This window comes from Epinephelus fuscoguttatus, linkage group LG5 (genome assembly GCF_011397635.1).
Source record: "Epinephelus fuscoguttatus linkage group LG5, E.fuscoguttatus.final_Chr_v1".
NCBI lineage: Eukaryota > Metazoa > Chordata > Actinopteri > Perciformes > Serranidae > Epinephelus > Epinephelus fuscoguttatus.
Window position 1 is genome coordinate 13,848,638 of NC_064756.1, and position 22,334 is coordinate 13,870,971.

Consider the following 22,334-nt stretch of genomic DNA (forward strand, 5'->3'; position numbering starts at 1 on the left):
CTAATGTGAAACAGTGCTCCTCACTGTGTTTCGTCTGCTTTGACTTTGATGAAGAAATGTTCTTTGACGAGGTGACATTTGGTGTCGCGTTTGATGTTTGTTTCCAATATGCAAGTTGTGACTCAGAGGTTGTCGTCTGCTATCCATCCGCGAGATGGTAAAAGGTGCGTGGCAGCGTGTGAGTGTGCACGTGTCTATTTATGTGATTTTCTCTGCGTAACAGGTGTGGTCAGGTCACTGCATGTCATTCTCACTGCATGGCTGGCTTTACACAGACTGACAAAATCTCTTTCTCTCACTAACTCCCTTAAACACACACACACACACATACACACACACACACACACACACACACATATATATATAAGCACACTGTTACTATTAGTTAAAAGTGTTAAAAAACTTTAGTTGTGCAGATTAATCTTTGCAGTTTGCAGTGGTCTGCCAGCACCACTCACAGTCAGTGCAATAGTTAGAGATGGTGGTGTGTGTGTGTGTGTGTGTGTGTGTTTGTAAGACAGCGAAACATTTACTGTGGGAATGTGTCAGTATCTGTACATTTCTAAAAACAACTTTAAGCCATTATTATTTCGAAGTGTGTTTTTGTTTACTCACACACATGTGTGAGGGTGTCGCCGAGTGTGTCTCTGTGTGGATAATGAGATCGTCACTAATGCAGAGTCCACAGAGGTGCACAAACAGACACACACACTTTATCTCTCCAGGTTGCCTGTCCTGAGGGGACACCCTGTCATCCTGCACCGACAGGGGTGTGCCTCAACTGTCTCCCCTAGCGACAGTCCAGTTGCCAAGGTGATGTCGCCAGGGTGATTACCTGACGCCCACCCTCAGTGTCAGCACAGCACAGCGACGGTGTCAGGGGTGTTGGCAACTCTTGCCATCACATACACACGCAAATGCAGAGAGACGCACACTCTTACGCGCACACAAATAGAGTCTGACTTCCTGTGCCTTGACAGGCTGCCAGCTCAATCCAAAATAAACTTCTTTCAAAGACAGCCAGACATCACAATAGCATAAATAGCATAAATAATTCAACAACATGAGCATGAATAACTCATGTCTAAATGAGGATCCCTCTCCATTTCTTCACTTTCTGCAACTGACAGGAGCGTCCTGCATGCGTGTGTGTGTGTATGTGCATGCATGTGTGTTTGCATTTGCATTCATATTTTTATCTTTTTTTTATCTGTATCGATGCCTGTGTGTGTTTGTTTTAGCAGGTATAACCCCTTTAACCTTTCATGTTCTGTTTTAATGTGAGATTGAATAGACCTCTATTGTCTGCAGCAAGTTAAAAAAAATCCTTTTGGACTGAATCACATGGTGTGACAATTTAGGCTATATGACATTGTATATGTGCACAGTTTATGTTGGTAAAGCCAAACTCTTGTGTGTGTGTAAAGGCAAGTGGCAAAGAGCTTTGCCTCGCTGTTCTTATTCCTCTTAACACAAGGACCATGTTGTGATAAATTAAACACTCTGCTCTGTTCAATGGAACAAAGTGATTTTCTTAATTTCCTTTTACTTTTTTTTCCGTCATGGATTTAGGGATTAAGTTACGTGGGGCTGGTACACCTTTTTCATGCTGATGTTATTTTCCTTTTTCTTGACATCAGTGCCTTCTCCTCTACTTAAACCTTGGAACCGTTATTAAAATGCTTCAGTCTACTTTGGTACTTCAATGGATTAAAATGCAATAATCCTGACTTTTGTTAAATTTATCCTGCTTCACTTTCACCCTATTGGAAATGCAGGAATGGCAAGGTGTTAGCACTGCAGTTTTTTTCTAAATCCTACAAGTCTAATACAGTTTAAGGATGATTTTATTCTATTCTTTCGTGTGGTAAAGAAATTTATCTCCTCCATTCACTATGCTTTATTCATATATACTGTATGCTACGTCAACAGACACAACAAAACCCTCCTTATGCTTATATTACATTGTTATTTATGAAGGATTGCTAAGGTTTTAGCTCCCATACCCAGATCCTCTAATGTAAAATGAATACCTGAAGGACTGTTACATTTCATGAACGTGCTTAATATGTCTTTGCAAAAGAAAAAAGACAGAAACACATCAAAACAATCACAGAAACAGATGTAATCACAGTTTCTGAAATATGATACCTATTGATACTTGTAGCTCTTGGTAGCTATGATACCATAGATGAAGTATGCATGTCAAAGTCAAAGGGATTGTATTTCAAGATTGTTGGCTTACCTCACCAAAGACAAACCCTTTCTCTCCCCTCATTTGTCTTTTTGTCTGTTTAGGCATTCTGGAGGGTTTAGATGGAAGTCTGGCCAGCGTGGCTCTTTAAACAGCAATGCTGTAACAAACAGCGCCAAGAAGACCAAGGAGAACACACTCCAAAAGGTACAAAAGAATTCTAATTATACATCTGCAGATGTGTGTATGACACATCAATTGACAATCAAAATGAAATACATAGAAAAAGTACATAGGAAAAACAGCCTCTGCATTACTGTTGTTTCCCTTGTACATTTTTCTATGTTTTACCCTTGCGTTTTCTACCTGTATTTTATTGAATTGTTGATTGATTATTGTTTAGATGGTTAACCACACCTGCCACCATTGAACCTGTCAACCGTTGGTGTGCATTATGTATATATAGTTGTGGTTCCAACTTGTAAAACATTTTGACCTGATGAATATCCAAGTAGGATCGAAACTTTGTCTTCATAAAACTTGTGTGGCAAGGAGTAAGTGTGCAAGTGTTGCTTTTTTCATCACTGTATGCTGTTTTTGATAGCCTTGAACCTACATGATGTGCATATTTTAATATTCCCCAGCTGATGTGTTAAAGCAACATTATGCAAGAATTGGTATTTTTGCAATTTGGCATCCCTTTCGGAGTGGCACACCACCGATGTAAATATGGACCTTCAGTTGATGGCGTTAGGAACACAAATTCAGCCAGTGCAAATCTCCAGATCCCAGATCGCCATGACTCCCTGCCAGATCAGGAAACTTTCTGTTGCTGCTGTTACACAGGTTAGACTCAGTGCTGCAGCGTGCTACCAGGGGTTTGCGCTGGCTGTCATGTTAATATTATGGCAGGCTGCCACAAATAATTGAGTGTTTGGGAAGCACTGGGCATTGGCAGGGATGTACACTCTGTCAGATTGTCGTTGTTTTCCTGTTAGCTTTGAGACAGATCACTAGAGCATTTGTCAGAACAGTGTAAACAGTTTCCATTACTTTGCTCCATTACAGTGTATAATTCATGCCAGGCTAAACGGTGTATTAGGTTTTGATTTTTTACAACAACAGTTCTTCACCTCTGCCTTGATGTCTATACTGAGAATCCTGAGCTAGCTTCTTCTTGTACTAGCTTAAGGTGTGTGACACAGTGCTGTAAAGTGTTGCACTTTTCTCCTGGGAGGTCCTACCTGCTCACCAAAGTTACATTGTTCTGGAACAAGTGTTTGTGGTGTGGAGTTGCAATTAAGAGGTGCCATTCTCCCTCTTACAAATCAGTGTATCATTAAAATGATTTTGAGGGTAGTTTTTAAAGGTAAAAGAGTAGTTTCAAACTTGTGCATTAAAAAATGGTGTCTATGTAAGATTATTCTGATATTTAGTGACTTAGCTTACACAGTTGTTGCCATGCTAATTACCACTGAGAACGAATATACATTTCTTGTTCTCTAGTCGCATTCCTTAAATCTCAAGAAGCTTTTCCTTGTAGGTTGTGACCTTAAGGGTTACATCAACTGTGATAGATGTCTCCTAATTTCTGTTTCTATATATGCTGTGGATGCACCATGTGCCTGGGTCTATAAACATACCAAAAGTGTACAACTACTCATTAAGTGCACTGTGTATCGCAGACTTGAGATTGCACTTTGCACCTTGATTAGATAAGCTTGTACCCTATATCTCAGGGGGGAAACCCTTACGCCTTTGATTTCATACCAGAAAAAGTCTCCTTTTCTAAAGGTTATACTCCCTGAGATTAAAGAGGAACAGGAATGATTGAACTGAAGAATGGGTTATTACTATTTTTATACTGAAATCCCTCATCTAAGCTTGTATTACTTCAAACATACCAACCATACTGAAACCTATGTATAAACACATAAACACAGAGCTCACACAGACCACTGATGTGTTACTTCCTGTCTCCCCAACAGCTGTCAGCAGGCAAGGTGAAGATCCGAGTGCTGAAGGATGAACCGCTGACAGGTGAGTAGTTTACAGTCACAGCCTTGGCTTCAACTGTGGCTTACCTGCACCAGGTCGGCTTGACACGGATGTGTTCTCGAAAATCGTGGGTCCTTTGAAACATTACCCCGTACTAAAGTTCTTTGTGCCCTCCGCACGGAGGTTAGCATTCAAGAGCAGCTGCAGAGCAGCACCCTGGGAACTGGTAGGGGTTCAGTGTCTTGCTCACGGTTACTTCAGTAAGGTGGATACTTGGCATCACAGGTGCCTGACTGTGGAGATCTCTTGTTAAAGATTGATCTCTGTAACCAGTGGCCAACCTTGGCAGAATTATTAATGTTTTGAACATGCCTGAGGCACAAAATCACACCTTGGATAAAATGTGCTGATGCATGCTAAATGTATACAGCAACAGTAAATGCACTTTTAAAAGGACGGCCTTTTTATACGAGTAGTCATAATTGTAATAGGTGATATAACCGTTTTGTTTTGTTGTCATTTACTCCACAAAACCTTTTACAACAGTGGCTGGTAACTCCATATAGTTGAAAAAACCTTTAATTGTTCATGGTTTTTGCATGAAAAACACAAGCACATCAGATTATTGTGTATTTTTGACACTGTTTCTGTTTGTTGCTGAGTCATTGTTGGACTAGCTAGGAGGTCAGTTAATAAAATATGTAAATATCCTTTCAATATCCATAAAGATAAAGGATATCCCCTTGCCAAGTGTTAACAACGGTATACTTGTTCTGTTCAGCCCCACCTCAGCCACCACCTCCACCTCCAAACCCTACTGTCAGTCTTCGGACGACAAGAAAGAATAGGCTGAAGGGGAAATACTGTGGACAGTGTGAAGTCAAGACTGCAGGCGTGGTAAGCACACAAACAAGCGAACACACACAGAAGGCACTGCATAGCTGAAATCTCTGCAACTCTAGTGTTGGGCAGTTTAAGAATTCTCTCTCTGGACAGAAAGCGCAGTAACACTCATCAAACATTCACCTTGCAGGCTTTTCAACTGACATAAAAAGACAAACACCGCTCCTCTGGAGGCGTGCATGCTTTAGGTCTCTGATGAGGAAGAACAAGCTCAGACAAAATCTTTATTTGTAGGTTTGTTTGTAAATTGATTTTACATTGATAGTTACATGCACACACACTTACGCATACTTAATAACACCAGGGGCCAGATCTGTAAATGATGATTCATGTTTGCACAAAAAGCATGCATATGATGCCATTTCCCACACATGAACTGGTAATTATTAAAGATCTGTGGTGACAATTTGTCGTAACCATGGATAGTATATGGATGTAACCTTGTAGTAAAACACAGTTTGTATGGATTGTATGCAATCTGAACAGCCCTGTCAATGTCAAAGGCACATTTATAAACTTAATTTTAAATTGTTTATGAGTGAAGAATATATCATTCTTTTTATTTACATTTGAGCCGTTATTTCCCTGTTAATCTTTTCATTTTATTCTGAGCTGTGAAGCACTCTGTAAAGTCTGTTTCAATAATAACTATAAATGAATTATTGAACATCTTTGTGATGCTTAATATGATGATTGAGATGTTTTGGATAGAGGTGATGTGATGAATTAGTGGTTTTAGCACCATAAGTAGTACAGTTGTGCAAAATGGTTGTGTGTAATGACAGCTGTTGAGCTGCCAGAACATCACTGTTGTCACACAGTTTGTGACATTGCATTGTGTTGTTCTTCTTATTGCCAAGCTAAATGAGTGGTGGAGCAGACACACAAATATCGATATGCAAATGTACGTCTAGGGTGTTTTTACTAGAGCTATACCAGACACAGAATTATGTCAGTGGAATCGGATTTGGATGTTCAATAGCAATATTGGACTATTCGTTAAGAGTTTGAGCAGATTTTTAGGGCGACAGCGACGTTCACGTAATCCAGTTGTCGAGTCAAGTTAGCCCTGTGTGTTGACTACGCTAATGACAGATTGAAAATGTACAACATTTTTTTGGCCAGCATTAGATTAGGGTGGACAATATGAAGATATTTTATCGTTATCGTGATTAAATATCGTCGTTAAATATTGGATATGGTTGTATTGTGATATGGCATAAGTTGTGTTCTTTGCCTCGTTTTAAAGGCTGCATTACACTAAAGTGATGTAAATTTATCAACTTACCAGACTTTTTGTTTTAATGCTTGCCTTAAACCACTGTCATTATATCCACATTATTGATGATTATTAATCAACAATCTCATTGCGTTATTTTTTCAGGGAATAAAAAAACAAGAATTGTCATCCCTACAACTTTTTTACATCAGGGAGGGTATTTGGTCAGAAATATTGAATGAAGTAACCTGGAAATCCAGGTGTTTTTGCCGTTTTGCCGACGGGATACGGCAGAAGCATAATATATCAATTAGCCCCACTGGTTGGCAAACAAATGTGGCTTACTGCAGTGAATACGTAACCTTGTTTTTTGCTCTGATGGGCCATCGTGCTATCCAATTACGTGCGGCAGCGGCATTTAATATGCCTCAGTTAGTGCTGCCCCTTGGATAGGAAGGGTGTATTGGTGAGGGCCAGACTCAAAATCTTTCTAGATTTGAGTCTGGATTTCCAGGCTATGAATAAAGTGTTTTGAGGAGATTTAAAAATATAAAGATATATATTGTGTATCGAGATATAGCCTAAAAATATCGTGATATACTGTAATTTTCAGGACATATCGCCCAGCCCTACACTACATATCAAACACACAACACAAAATCAGAGCCTCACTGGGCAGGCTCAACCTGGGTGTGGGTCTGCAGCTGCCTGTACCTGAGCACAGCTTGAAAGTGAGAAGCACTCACTCTGCAGCTTTATCTGGGGGCCGAAACTTCCCATTCATTTACGGCTGTCTGTGGGCGAGTAAATGAGGCTTGTGCAGCTTTATAAGGCTTTATAAATCCAATGAAAAGAACGCATATTTCTGTCTTTCTGTACACACAGATTTTAGTAGTGAATCTACAGAGTTTTTAGCATTCGGCTGTCAAATAAGGAGTCAAATTACTTGACCTACACTCTTGCTAAAATTCAGAAATTCTCATTTTCCATCTCTCTTCCATTTTTTTTCCTACATGTCAATCACTCTCCATTTTTCTATGTGTTAATTTGTTTCTGCTGCTTTACCTTCCACTCTGCCCTCTGTCTCTTTCTATATTTCTGTTCTTTCTCTTACTCCTGCATCAGCTGTTATCTCCCTTAGTCATTCAGATACCTGCTATCTCCCATCCTGCTTACCTCGTTGTCTTTGCATCACATATTCTTTCTTTCTTTCCTCTCCTCTCCCTGCCTCTGTCTCTTTCTCTTGCCGTGCCTCTGCTGTCCTATCTGTTGGTCTATCTGTGTGTTTGTGTTTGCACTGATAACAGTTTAGCTAGATCCATTCATCGATACTGGAGACCTCTGAGGGCACCATTGTTTATTCTTCCTCGCTCTTCATCCACTGTTGCACAGGAGGAGGGACCGTGGCCTGCAACTGTACGTGTGGACGAGAGGAAGAGAGACAGAGAGAAATGAATACTGTGTGTTTGTGTGTGTATGTGTGTGTATAATGGACTGTGGCAAACTGAGGCGAGGAATACATGCTTGATGACCAGTCACACCCACATACCCGCCTTCTAGATCCTCGGCCGCCGGTGTGTAATTCGTATCCTACGTCTGACTGCGAAGCCAGCGGAGTTTAGTATTGAATAACTGATGCTGCTGAGAGACAGTAAGAGAGAGGGAATGAGAGCGATGAGGGAGAGGGAGAGATTGATAGAGGGAATGAAGTAGTAGGAGGGGTTGAACTGATTGAGCTGACAGCCACCATTTTTCTGCCCCTTTTGTTGTGGAATAAGTTATTTTAAGTGCACCACACACATTACGTTAAAATGTAATGTGGTAATTTGCTTGATAGTGCATTTGATGATGATGGCGCTGAATTGTCCAATGAAGGGCCCAATGCCCCCGATGCCCCATAGTGATGGGCTTAATGGCAATGCTTATAGTAGTCTGGGCAAGCACATAGGCTAAACACACACACAAATACACACAGTCCACTAACGCACACACACACGTTTTGGATAGCCCTTGTGCCCTATAATGATGGCAATAATGGAAAGCGTTACGACTCTGTCCCTGCCATTCTGTCTGGAGCTGCACTTAAGCACACAAATAAGCGTGTACACACACACACACACGGCACACACACAGTCATATACACATCTGGGCTTATTTTAAACGATGACTCACACATACTGGCACAAACACTATCAAACTCACATGTGCACACACGCACACACTACCTGTCTAGCCATGTGCAGTATTCCAGAGTCATCCAGGCAAAAAAAAACAGGACCTCATTTCCTCCTGTGTAGCACAGGAGAGCGCAGTGATATGCTGCTTGCAGTCTGATAGGGATGCCTAGTCCCTGGGGAGTGGCTGTAATTTATCCTCAGGCCTGAGAGGGGAAATGAGGCCCTGCTTTATGGGACCATTAAAGGGCAATGTCGCAGCTGTAGACTTGCATGTGAATCAGTGGCGCCCCCTGAATCTTTTCATAGGGGTGGTTATATGGGGACACAGAGAATGTTGGGGTGACACACCAAAACCAAAAGCAGTAAAGGAATTTTAGGAATTCTAATATGTTGCTGTAGTGGAGGTTAGTTGAAAACCATGTCAGTACGAGGGTTAAAGATTTGCATACTGATATACATTGGTTTCTTAACATTAACATTAAAGTTAACATTATGAATTACACACCAACCCCATTTTGATCTATTATTTATCTTTATATATGTATGTTAGGTGATTAAATGTTCTTTAAATAAGCTGGTTGTCACCTCACAGCAAGAGGGTTCCTTGGGAGGGAGTGTCAGCGTGGGTTTTCTCTCCGGGTACTCCGGTTTCCTCCCACAGTCCAAAGACATGCAGGTTAATTGGTGACTTTAAATTGTCTGTAGGTGTGAATGTGAGTGTGAATGGTTGTCTGTCTCTATGTGTCAGCCCTGTGATAGTCTGGTGACCTGTCCAGGATGTACTCTGCCTCTCGCCCAATGTCAGCTGGGATAGGCTCCAGCCCCCCGCGACCCCCAACAGGATAAGCGATTATGGAAAATAAATGAATGACTATTAATTGTAAGGAACAAAACATTTACTGGAATGCAAATGTATCAGGGTGGTCATGCCCCCCCCCTCCCCCCCCCCCCCATGGCCACCTCTTGGTGGCACCACTGATGTGACTGCACACAAACACTCACACACACATGCTGGTATGTGTGAGAAAGAAGTAAAGGGCAAAAGAGACTTAACCTAATGTTAAAAATAATTGCATTAATTAATACATAATGAAGTAAAAGGGGTAGAAGATGAGATTAAAGAGTAAAAAAGAAAGGAACAGGATTAATTGGTGAATTTGCTGGTTGAAAATTGCACTGTAAGACCTCTGTTGATTCACAGTGAATTTGTATGGAACACTGCAGTGGTTTTGTTTATTGTATTGCCTTGTTTAGCTCAATTATATTACATTAAGCTCAGAATAACAGGTGAAAAGTAGCTAGAAATGGACTAAGAAGGAATATAAATTGTTGGATTCAGAAAGAAAACACAGTCACAAAAAACAGTTGAAGTCCCACTGTGGGAATTGTACTCCTCCCTCACAGAGCGCACTTAACTATACTTTCTGAATTTGACATGGTATTGATGATGAAACCGTGGCCCATAACCGAAAAATAAACCTGCATGTTAAACAGAGGGAACCAAACAAATGTTGGCTGATTCTTGATTGTTTGTTGTTTATGAATTTTAAGAAGCCTTGCCCACCCCCCACCTCCCCACCTAGAACCCTCTTCCACATATCCTCCCTTCTAATTCACTGTCTCCTTCTGGCCTCGCCTGTGTGCTCCGGCCACCCGGTCTAGGCCTATCTCCCCAACATGCTGATGCAAGGACTTTTCCCCACTAATAAGACCGGATTCTCACAGATAGAAATGATAATGACCTCCCTTAAGATGCATTCACTCACACACACACACACACACACACACACACACACACACACACACACACACACACAAATACACAACACACACACACACTTAGTACAAATGTATTACATGTACACACAGGCAGTCCCTCCCATGCACTCTCTCTCAAGCTTGCACACACACACACACACACACACACACACACACTGCATCCTGCCAGAGAATCCATTTCAATATTCATCCCTCCTGTCAAAGTTTGGCAAGGTTGAGGTAGAGGAGGGAAAGATATCCGACTTTAGGTGTAAATCTTTAACAAATATTACTAAAGCTTCTGCTCGTCAGTGCAGGTAGTTACACACGTGCACATGCACATACTATACATGCACCTACATGATCACTCTTTATCAATCTTATGCTTCTGTAAGACACACAAACATACAAGCACACAAATCTTCAGATCCGTGTCTTGCACGTTTGCACAAACACACAGACGTACATGCATTCATGCAAGCACAATGCATGCACACAAACACATAAACACACTGACATAACTGTGCATCCCTGTTTTGCAGATGTGTACTGAATGCACAGAGGACTACTGCATCGGCTGCTTTACCAAATTCCACCAGAAGGGAGCACTGAAGCTCCACAGAATGGTCCCCATTCAGGTGAACACGGTCCCACGAGCATCAAGTCTATCTCCTCTCCTCTCTGTGACTGTGTCTCCGTCTGTTTCTCTCTGTCTCTCTTTCTCCTGCACAGATACTTTCAATAATACCCCTTCTGATCCCATTCTCCTCCTGCTTCACTCATTCTGTCGTTTGCATTGCTTGCAACCCCAACTACCGTCTCTACTTATCTCAACTTCTCGTCTTTTTCCCCCCTTTCTGTGTTTCTGCACCCTATCGGACTTCTGTATGTGCATACACACACACATAATTATCTGAAAGGCTGCACAGAACGTGCAAATGAGTCTCTGTGTGTGTTGTGCTGCTGCAGGTTTGCTGCGTCCTTCTACCTGATAACAAAATGGATGTCCCTCATTAGCAAATTGGTTGATAACAAATGCCTATTCTGGTTACTCATATGCACGCATGCACACACACACACACACACACACACACACACACACACACACACACACACACGCACCGCACAAAACAACCACACACTCACATTTAGACAGAGAGCAGAGAACAGGCCTCAGGCAACAGTCAACCCAAGACCAGCAACAGCAATCTTCAGTCAAAGATAAGACGGAGAGACAAGACAGCAGGTCATTGTCAGAGAGTTTAATTAAGCCAACACACTTGTGTTGGATCCACATGAAGGGAAAAAGATTCTGCAGTACATCTGCCAAGAATGTGTCGAGTAATTTGACTAATGATGATTACAAAGGATCATGGATGACAAATGTAAGGACTCTAGTTTGCGCTTCCATTTATGAAGTTAATCTTGATAAAATATATAAAAGCAGGCATTTATTAAGAGGATAGAATGATGTTGGAACTTTTTGGAAGTATATATTGTTCCCGGCTATTATATATATGATAGAAAAATATTATGGTAATTTAACACGTTAACATCTGCAGGCACAAATCTACACACAACTTGTAATTCTCAAACCCCCTCAGTGAGTGCTTATGAATGCAGATAACACATACACAGATCTATATGCTGTAAATTCACTATGCACTGGGAGTAGAATACAGGACACAAGCTGTAACCACACACACACACACACACACACACACACACACTCTCTCTCTCTCTCTCTCAAACAATGGGTTGTATTTATTAAGCAATGTCCTATCAACCCAAATTTGTATGGGAAGCATTTTCATTAGGGGAACCTCATTTTTCCAAACGCTCATAAAGAAATACAGTGTGCTGAGTTGCTAAAACACCCTTTTAGTGTATGGATTTTTAAAATGACCTTATTTATAAATTAAATTAAAATCATGTTAAATTTGCACTGCATAATGTGTGGTGTTAAGCAGACATTGCTCTTTTTTATTGCTCTGTTTCCGCAGCAGCATTTGTGTCTGTCACCTGAGATAGGAAGTTTTAACCAGCTAGTAAACATACTGTTGCTTCGTTGACATCAAAAGCACTAATTTGCTTGCTTAAGTAGGCTTTGCTTAAAACAGCTGCTTCTCAAATGAACTCATTCTTCAAAGTTGGAGAGTATATCAATGTTTTCAACAAGCTTTAGAAGCACTAACTGCTATCAGGTCCACTGCTGCTTACAACTGTTAGGGTTGCAACGATTCACCAGTCTGGATTAATATATCCAGTCAGTGATCAATGATTGAATATCATCGATGCAAAGTAAAAGAAAAACATCGATCTGTATCATTATTTTGAGGATACGCCTTTATTTTGGATTTCTGCATCATCGTCAAACAGCAGCAGGCAAGCAGCCAAGAAAAGATGATAAGATAATGTTGTTTATTCGGAAATAAATGAGCAGTGTGGAAATATTTTCAACGTCAGAGAAAATTAGGGTCGACAGACAAAGCACGTCAAGTGTCAACAATTCTGTTACGAGCTAAAATTCTCAGGAAACATGATGTACCTGTCTGGTCAGGCATCTCACTCCACTAACTTCTCACTACAGCAACATTAGCTGTTCTGTTTCAACAATATTAGGCTGAAAAAGCGTGCATGCTTACTTTTATCTTTATAGCAAAAAGCAAAAAAGAAAGGGGCAGCAGCTTCTTCTGTAACTGATTGTGTTAAGCAATAACACATATAATGCATATAATATTGTCTCATGTAGATTTCTTGCCACTGAATTGCATTGCGACAGACTTTGTGATATCAGCAAATATCATATCATTGTCCAAAGAATCTATATAATATCATATGATGAAACTAGTGGTTTACACCCTAATAACCGTGGTAACCCATTTGATTGCAAGACCAAGCCGTTACAGTCTCCATAATTAACTAAGCCAATACTGACAGCTCAGGTACTCATGCGTAATGCATGAGTCTCTGCAGCATGAACTTTTTCCCCTTACACCTGTGTTTGTGCTTATTATGTGCAGAAGGCATGTTTTTAAATTCATACACTATGGGAGTTTTGTTACGGTTACTGGTGTTCACGTGTGTGTACTGGTATCTATGTTTTATGGAGCTCCTCCATGTACTCTAGGCTTATGTTCATCTTCTGTTTTCTGCTAGTTGTACATTTTTCCCCTCCTAGGATGTGTGTGATTTCGCCTTCTTCTTTTCATATGATTGTGTTCTTGGGTGCTATTATTTTCATCTAGAAGTGCTCACAGAGAGATCCACTGTGCTGCGATGTGGGCTTTGTGAGTGTGCATGGATATGGCTGTGTGGATGATTTATACGTGTAATACGGTGTGCATTTGTGCACGTCTCTATGACTGTATATGCATCTATACATTTCTTTGCGTGGCTATGTAGAAGCTATTTTTGTGTGATTACACACAGAGCAGCACACCATTAACCAGCCTTTATGCAGTGTTGCTCGGCTTATGTAGACAGCTCATTCTTCAGTGTTTGTGTCTACCTGACTGCTGGTTGAGTCAAGTGACTAGTATGTTACTGCATAGCCACCAAGGTGGAACAAAGTCATACATACTGACAAACAGAATACATGTAGATAGAGCTTCCTGAAACCACACAGCTCTCTGTGTCTTTATATGTCCTCAGTGTTCCTCTCTGCTCTCTCAGTTTCAAGCACACACGCACACACACACATGCAGACTCTTATTCAATCACACATGCAAAACTGTGTATTTTGGCAGGACATAAAGACCGGGGATTATACACATGCAGCTGACGCAGGCATCTCTCTCTCTCCTCTGCTAATCCTGTTTCGTTTGCCTTGGAAAGAATGAGGGAGGGAGAGACAGCGAATGGGAGTCAGGAAGACAAAAAGAATATTAATTTCAGCAGTACGCTGTGTTGGGGCTTTCGTCAGTGCCTCATCAGATCGTGTTTCCAGCCTCACACACACACATACACACACACACACACACACACACACACACACACACACACACACACACACAAACCTGGCTCAATTAATGTTTGCAGAGCATTCTTGGTATTTGATTCAGCTTAACCGGTACCAGATGGGCGTGGCATGCTGTATCAAAACAATTCTGATGTCAGGTGAGTTTAGTCATATAGCAATACTCAAAATTTACATTAGCACACATAGCTGATATCATTTAAATTATCTGATTAACTGCATTGTCTCTCGTTGCAAACCCCATTCATCTCCTTCTCAAGGTTAAGGTGTTGTTCAACTGCTGAACATTATCTTAGAGCTGGTATAGTATGGGCTGTCCACAAATATACTAGGTAGCACCAGCGGGATTTGCATTTATTGTAGGAAGCATTATTTAGCAGGCCCGCAGTTCCTAGATACAAGGCCAATGTTTTTTTTTTTTTTTTTTATCTGACGTTGTGAACATTAATGTCATTTGAATTATTTATGACAGATCTCAGACTGGACATACAGCACAGCATCACACTCCCAAGGTCACCATAATCATCTCCCTGCGTTTATGTCAACTCTGAATTGTGCATAGAAAGAACTGTATTGTAGTCAGAGAATCTAGGGAACAAGCCAACACATTGCCAAATGTCAGGCCGTGACAATCCCACCGAGGAAAGAGCCAAGGACTTGTGTGCAATTTTAAAGTAGTGGGCAGAAGGAATTACCCAAGAGTACAAAGAGTCAGGTTGAATAATTTATTCACAAAATGTTCCATAAATACTGTGCACATACTGAGTTAGTAATACAAGCAGCAAAACAAGGCTTTAACAGTAAAAGATTAACAGCAGAACCCTTTTTGAAGACACAGAGTCCATTGCAAGTTGGTCACTGCTTCCTATTGTCCAGCCACTTTGTAAATAAACCATTCTACAGTTTACGACTCTGTAACTGCTATTATGGTAACCGGTTATGCTCATCAAGCAGCTAGTTGAGTGAGGAAGCGTGTCCCCTGGCGTCCTCACCAGATCTGGTCTAAGAAAACAAGCCCAGCACTAGTTTTTACTCCTCACCTGTCCTCTCCTGCTGTAGGCTTCTTACACTTTGTCTGGGCAACACACTATAGCCGTCCAGACCGTGTGTAGCTTGCCTGAATGAGTAGGCCCTTAACTGCTTGTGGGCTCAGTCCTTTGGACTGCCTGTCATATTCTACTTTGCGACTGCGTCCGCCTGCTTTGCTCTGCTCTCTGTCTCTTGTGTTGTCTAGTAGCTGTGGTTCCACAGCTGGCTAGCGTGTAGGGGGAACAATGTTGTTGATGCCTGAGGTCACCATGGTGTGCTAACACTGCTTGGCCTTCTTCCTCCATGTCCACTGCGAATCCATCACGGCAGGGCTATGGGTATGCTGAGAGAGATACACACACAAATCAGTCACCACATGCACACTGTCCTCACCTGTGACCACAGGCCGAGGTAGCACTGCTCCCTAGTCCCATTGTTCCCTGGTCTCACACCGTCTGTGTCTCTTTCTCTTTGCCCGTCTGCTTCACTCTATCGCTCTGTTTTGTCTTGCCAGTAATATTCTCTTGTCGCTGTGCTACAGGTGTGATCTATTTCGCTGATGGCTATGGCCAAATCACAAGAGGAACTACACACTAGAATTCAACACAATACATGCAAGAGTGAAACATAACTCTACAACAATATATGCACAAATTGAATATAATGCATGCAACTCAAAACACAGCAAGCCAGAATATAATTGCAGGTAGTGGTCAAATGTGTGTGTCATTGCCATTCATTTATCTTCTGATTTAAAAAAAAAAAAGGGATAAACCCAAAGCACTGTCTTAACACCGACTGTTTGGGACTGTAAATGGCACAGTTTTCAGAGCTTGTGCAACATGTGTCCCACTTGAATTGTGCCTGCTGGAAGGCATTTGTTATGTTACAATTGGTTGTACACATGAAGTTGTCTGAAGAATAGAGCTTGAAAAAGAAGGTGCTACTCTTAGACCTCTGTACACCTGGTTATTGTATAAAGATGGTATGATTGTTGGATTGTATAGTTGGGAAAGGTACAAACAATTGTCAGACTCAGCCTCTTCCAATTACACCACCAGAAAGGCAGTTTCGGATACTTTTAGATGATCTCACCAGCTCTTAGTTTGAAGCATACCGAGGGCTTAAGTGTCCATTGATGTGCACCTGTAAGCACATTTGGCTGGTGACCAAAACAACAGAGAAAAACTGAAGGCTTGTTTGAAACCTCTTGCGATGCAAAGATTTGCCATCAGAGGGTGTTGAGAGTAGGAGCATAATGTCCCCAGGCTTGTGGGATTGTTTGCAGACAAAGATTTGATTCTTAAAGTTTTCATGGCCATGGGCAACTTCCCTCCCACAAGATACTGAATGAACTAATTCAACACATGCATAAAGTGTCACTGAATGAAGCACACTCTGCTTTCATCAATAGTGAGACCGGAGATATTTCAGACCACGAACAAGTCTCTGTCTTTGCCAGATTGGGTGTACACAGATTCATCCATCCATAATGACATTATTACCTTGCACAACTGTTCAAGACCAGATGCAGAATCCATCATAGGTGTAAACAAAGAACTGTTTCTGTCCTGCAGGGGAAAATATCTGGCATGAGGTGATCTTAAGCTGCATGAGGCCTTCTGTTTAGTTCATATTGCTAGACAGATATTACACCCACACATTGAAAGGGCCAAAGGGGTTTATAAGACTAAGAATTTGATTGTGTTTCTAGGATGAAATTGATCCTAAAACTTTAATCGATGCTCAATAGGTTGCTTGACGTCTTCAAGATCATGCCTTGTCACATCACATGACTCTCTGTGAGGGGGCTTCAGGGCTGGCAATAAAATATATCATAAAATAACCAAAATATTGTAGCCTAGGCTAGCTTGTCTTCCACATGATCCACATTTCCATGACACGTTTGTTTGCGTGTTTCTGTCGGACACCTTCAAGGACGGGATAATAGTCTGCAGACAGGTTAACCTAAACAGTCCAACTGGTCCATGGTGATTAATGGAACAGAATAATGAATTCAGCCTGTGGAACAGAGAAAATCAATCAGTACTCATGCAGCATGCCTCCCATTTTCTCTTGTCCATAAGTATGGAGATATCTGATCACATATATGTAAATGAATTTCTTTCAAGGAAGACAAGGAGACTGGATGTGTACGTGATGCGTTATTGGATAGATTTTATCAATAGATCCTTATTGGTTTGTGGTTAAAATGGGATGTAGTGTAAAGGCAATGTACATAAAGTGTGGTACCAGCTTGGTCATGTGACTAGAGTCCTTCTGCATTATGGTTTCATTTACATGAAATAAAAGTGCATACATTAACTCTATAAAACTGAGTTCATCACCGTGACTTTAAAGGTTATGCTAGTGATGTAGATATGAGCACTTAAAATGATTAGGTTGTAGCTTCTAAATGGGGTTCATGGCAGCTGTCTGTAGAGGCCTCATCTCACTGGCTTCATGTTGTTAGTGTAAATGAAGCAGAACTTGGTAATATTCTTGATTTTACGAAAATTTGTGGAAATTTTTGATTGATTCATCTCTTGTCTACACTTTGACGATTCTTCTTGGCTGATCCCTGAAGGCAGTCTCACTCTTGTTCAATGAATGAATGAATCAATCAATCAATCAATCATTTATATGTCACAATCAGTTACGACCCCTTGTGACCCCATCAGCTCCTTTAACTTGTGCACTGTAATTTAATCCTTTATTGCCTCTTCTTACATAGTTGGCTGCTGCTTTATTGTTGTCTATGCCTCCGGATGGTTCTGGGTATCCATGGTTCCTGGTCGTGGAATGATTTTACTGTCCACACATCCCAACCTAAACAAGACGGACACATGGTTGCTCCTCCAGCAACATGTAAAGCAACTCTGCTTTGTAGCCGCTTTTATTTATTTACTTGTTTATTTGACAAGGACAAATGCACAAGACATTGCTTCTAGGGATGCACCGATCCGATATCCGGATCAAATATCGGCCCCGATATCATCAAAACAGATGGATCAGGTATTGGAAAATGCAACCTATATTTGAGGCAATCCTTTCCCTTTAAATCTATTGCAACGCGAGCTACGTCATACGTCATGGAACGAAGGAGAGAATCTGCTGTGTGGAGGTATTTCACACTGTTTCAACTGCTGTTGCACAATTGTTTATTTTTGTGAAAAATAAATAGTTCATCATTGTTTCATCTTGCTTCATTTTATCTTAGCAAAGAACTGTGTAGTCATCAATGTCTGATGCCTCTGGTCTTTTCTGTTCTACATGTAAAGGTATATAGCTTTTTAGGTCAACCGTGGCATCAGATCGGTATCGGGTATCGGTTGATACTCAAAGCCACAGCATCGGGATCGGTATCGAAACTGAAAAAGCTGGATTGGTGCATCTCTAATTGCTTCATATGTAAAATACAAACTAGACGCAATGCATACAGCTTTCTACCCTTGTCCCTGGTTAGGCTTTTGGAATCAAAACAGTAAGTGTAAGATTACTGAGCATGGAGTAATTCTATACAATGATACAACACAACATATACAGTACAATACGGACAAAGACAAAGTCAAAGAGAAGACCAAAATAAGAACAGAGACCAAAAACAATTAACAATGACTATGTTACCTCTCACTGAAAAGGATGATTGACCAAATGTTGCTCTGCATTTCGCTGCTCTACATTTTCCACTTATTACACCATTAGTTCTGATTCCACTACGTTGTTAGTTTACCAGTTGACGAAGTATTTCTGGTGCAAGATTGTTCACACACTTAAAAACTTATGCAAAGTTGCTTTATTTTCCTCCAACAAAATGCTGACTATATAACTGACTAATGTCTTATTTTATGCTGCATTATCTATTGCTTTTATACAGTGCATGCATTTTTCCCCCACTTGCTTCTGATTCAACTAATTTCATTTTATTTGGGGAATTTATAAGAATCTCTCACAAAGTGCCAGCTGCTGCCGTTTTGTTCGGCAACAACAATGTTGATCTAATCTCATACACCGCGGCCTTCTTTTACAGACAGATTTACAGACCCATGTGAGCACTCGAGATGTTGTCAGCTGCTTCCAGAGACAGATTAACCCCAGCTCTTATCCCGAGACCTTTACAAGTCCTGCTGTGGCAAAACCTATGCAGTTGCACCCTGACCCCAGCCAGGTAGGTGGTAATCTTTACTGTTATTTATGTACTCACAAACACCAGTGCAGACACTGTATATGTGAAGAAGGGCTGAGTCTAGGATAAAGAATACAATTGTGTGGAAATGCACTGACTCACTTAATTAGCGTGTACAGTACTTGTACACATAATTCATTGACGTACAAGCAACACACAAACAACGTACAACATAATAATATACCACAATAAACAATGATGAGATGACATTCTGCTCTGATGTCACTGGGTGACTGGGTGATTAAAGTCTTAAAATATTGAAATAACAGTCTCATAATAAGAAGATGAGTCCTTGCTGTGAATGAAAGATGTTTTCCCAGCGACGGTGTATTAACACTGCTGTCTGAGTATGTGGCCTTCCTTTTGGCTCTTACTGTTGTTAGCTTTTGACAACAGAACTGAAGGTTACGCTCCACAAGAGCATCAGGTCAAAGCTTTAAATGTAAAAAGCGCTGGGTTAAATCAGTGCATCAGAAGTCAAGAATACAGATATGCAGTTGTTTCTTTTACAACTTCAGGTTCATCTGTCTTTCAAATCTGCTCTGTGTGTTTACGACAAGTTTAATTGATTTTTAATTTCATACTAGGGAGCAGTGCAGAATCTTAAATTACAAAAAAATTTCCTTTCACAAACAATTATTTTGTAAAAATAGGTGATTTCTTTCAAATGGTTATTGACCCACGAATGAAAATTCTCCCCATGTGTAGTTCACTCGCTGTGACAATACAGCAGAAACATGTCAAACAAGCCTTTGCACCATGTGAGTTTTACCTCTGCACCCTGTGAGTCAATTGAAAAGCCTTCAAACAAACCCTAATTGACGCTGTATCCACAGGCCGTATCTACAGGCAGGCTTGTGAACTGCATGTACCTTTGGACTAAAAAATGCCCCCCAACAGTCTAGGTCTGGCAAAAACAGTTAGATTGACATTTCAGACTCTTTACACCACAGAGCTCAGTTGACCTTCTTCACACAGCAGTCATTTCGAACAGTTGGGATCAGACGGTACTGAGAAGATCGGTATACTTTTCATGTCAAAATAGTGCTCGACTGATATATTAATTCAGACGTGGAATAGAGTCAAGACCCATCAAAATGCCAGCAACCTGAGAAGCAGCTACAACTATCTGAGTTAACAGGGAGGTTAATATGTTTGAGTACTGGCAATTAGCATTAACAGGCTGAATATGTAAAAGCATGAACCCACTCCACGGTGTACTGCTCCAGATTTTTGAAACCTTCCTTTTAAAAATATAAATAAATGGGTAAATATCACACCCGATTTTCCTAGGAGGTAATTCCTGTTTGAAAATTCCAAGAATACATTTACTTTTACAGACGGCTCAAGAGAAGGAGTCGTCTTGGTCTTTTCACCATGGTTTTTAGAAGCTTGAGATTCGAAAATTACAACTATTGCCAAGTGCCAACTAATTTTGACTTGTTCAGTGTGACTCTTATGTATGTAATGTGATGAATTATGCTCAAGTGTTTTACTTCTGATGAATATGACTCAAGGCCTCATGCTCAATCACACCATTTGACATGTTTTCTTGTGAGTATGAACTGCATTGAGAGCATTTGAAATTTTTGTTTATTCCAGCCCAACTCCTTTTTAGAGGTCTAACATGAAGATAGATGCATTTAGAAAATTCCCCATCAATTTTTAATGGTGTCTCAACAAAGGTATAGCCAAGGTCACAGCCAGGCTTGCATGCATGCAAACTTAAAAACACGATTTTCCTCGCCCTTGCCTGCAGAGTCAGCAGGCAGTGATGTCCGGAGGCATTCAAAATCTCATTAACTGTCCCTTCCGTTATTTTGCACTCATCAACCACTGAATATTTAGTCATGCAAAGGTAAAGTACACAGGCATACAAATGAGGTTTTTACTGTTACAAGATTTGTGTGACTAGAGTTCGATTTATGTTAAGGCTAACCTTTACTAATGAAATCCGTATACATTAGGCCAGCCTCATAACCTTATATCATATTTTTGGCCATTCATTACTGACTAACATGAGGAGATTTTCTTTTTGTTGCAGGTGCCGGCTGTGAATCACAGAGTGGAGGAAAAGGTGGAGCTGATAAAAGAGGGGCAGAAAAGGGAGGATGAGAGGGGGTTCTCCGCCTCTCTTCTTAGAGGAGAGTACAACGAGGAGGAGTCTGCAAAATCTTTCCAGGAAGTTCTCAGACAGTGGAGAGGAGAGACGAATGAGGGAGCAGGAGAACCAATGAGTGAGGATGCAATGTGGACACCAATCCGACCAGGTGAACTGCGAATACATGGTTGCAGGCAAACAGATTAAGAGGCCGTACACATGCCTTGTCTTTAAAACGTGAGGTTGGGTGCTGGGTGCATCTCTTGTGCCTACTCTGTGCCAACTTTCAAGGGCATGGAGGCAGGTTGCATTGAGTGCAGAGCTGATCTTCCAGGCGTTGTTTTGTCAGTGTGTATTTGGCCAAAAATATTAACATATATTATCCTCTGGCAGCCCTGCGCTAAAATGATTAACCTCCATATTTACCACAGACTGATATTTTCGAAAGAAGGGAAAGATGTCTCTCGGCTGTGATTGGTTGTTCGTCATCACATGACATGCATTGCACACTGCTGCATTCCAAAAGTTGAACTCTGTTTATCTCAGACCCATAAGAATAAGAGCTTGGGAATGTGTGCGCGCCACGACGGTGTCGCTCTGGCGTTTGAGCACACCTGCTACACCTGCTGTCTACATTGAAAACAATGACTTTCCGATGCCCCCACCAGCACACACCTACGCATTCAACTATAAAGTAACCAGCCCTCAACATCTGCTGCCACCCCCAACCTCATACTACAACAGCTGAATACGTATTTATATATTTACTTTATTTATATTAATTCTTTCA

The 22,334-nt window shown here is 41.0% G+C and overlaps 1 protein-coding gene across 1 annotated transcript in view; it reads left to right on the plus strand.

Moving 5' to 3' along the window:
* Positions 1 to 22,334, plus strand: part of zbbx (zinc finger, B-box domain containing) — a 64,916-nt gene that overhangs the window by 13,903 nt on the left and 28,679 nt on the right. Inside the window, exons 4-9 of the mRNA XM_049575895.1 lie at positions 2,299 to 2,401; positions 4,183 to 4,234; positions 4,974 to 5,089; positions 10,792 to 10,887; positions 19,288 to 19,425; positions 21,488 to 21,713. Coding sequence (XP_049431852.1) covers positions 2,299 to 2,401; positions 4,183 to 4,234; positions 4,974 to 5,089; positions 10,792 to 10,887; positions 19,288 to 19,425; positions 21,488 to 21,713 — 731 coding nt within the window. The remainder of the gene's footprint in view (positions 1 to 2,298; positions 2,402 to 4,182; positions 4,235 to 4,973; positions 5,090 to 10,791; positions 10,888 to 19,287; positions 19,426 to 21,487; positions 21,714 to 22,334) is intronic.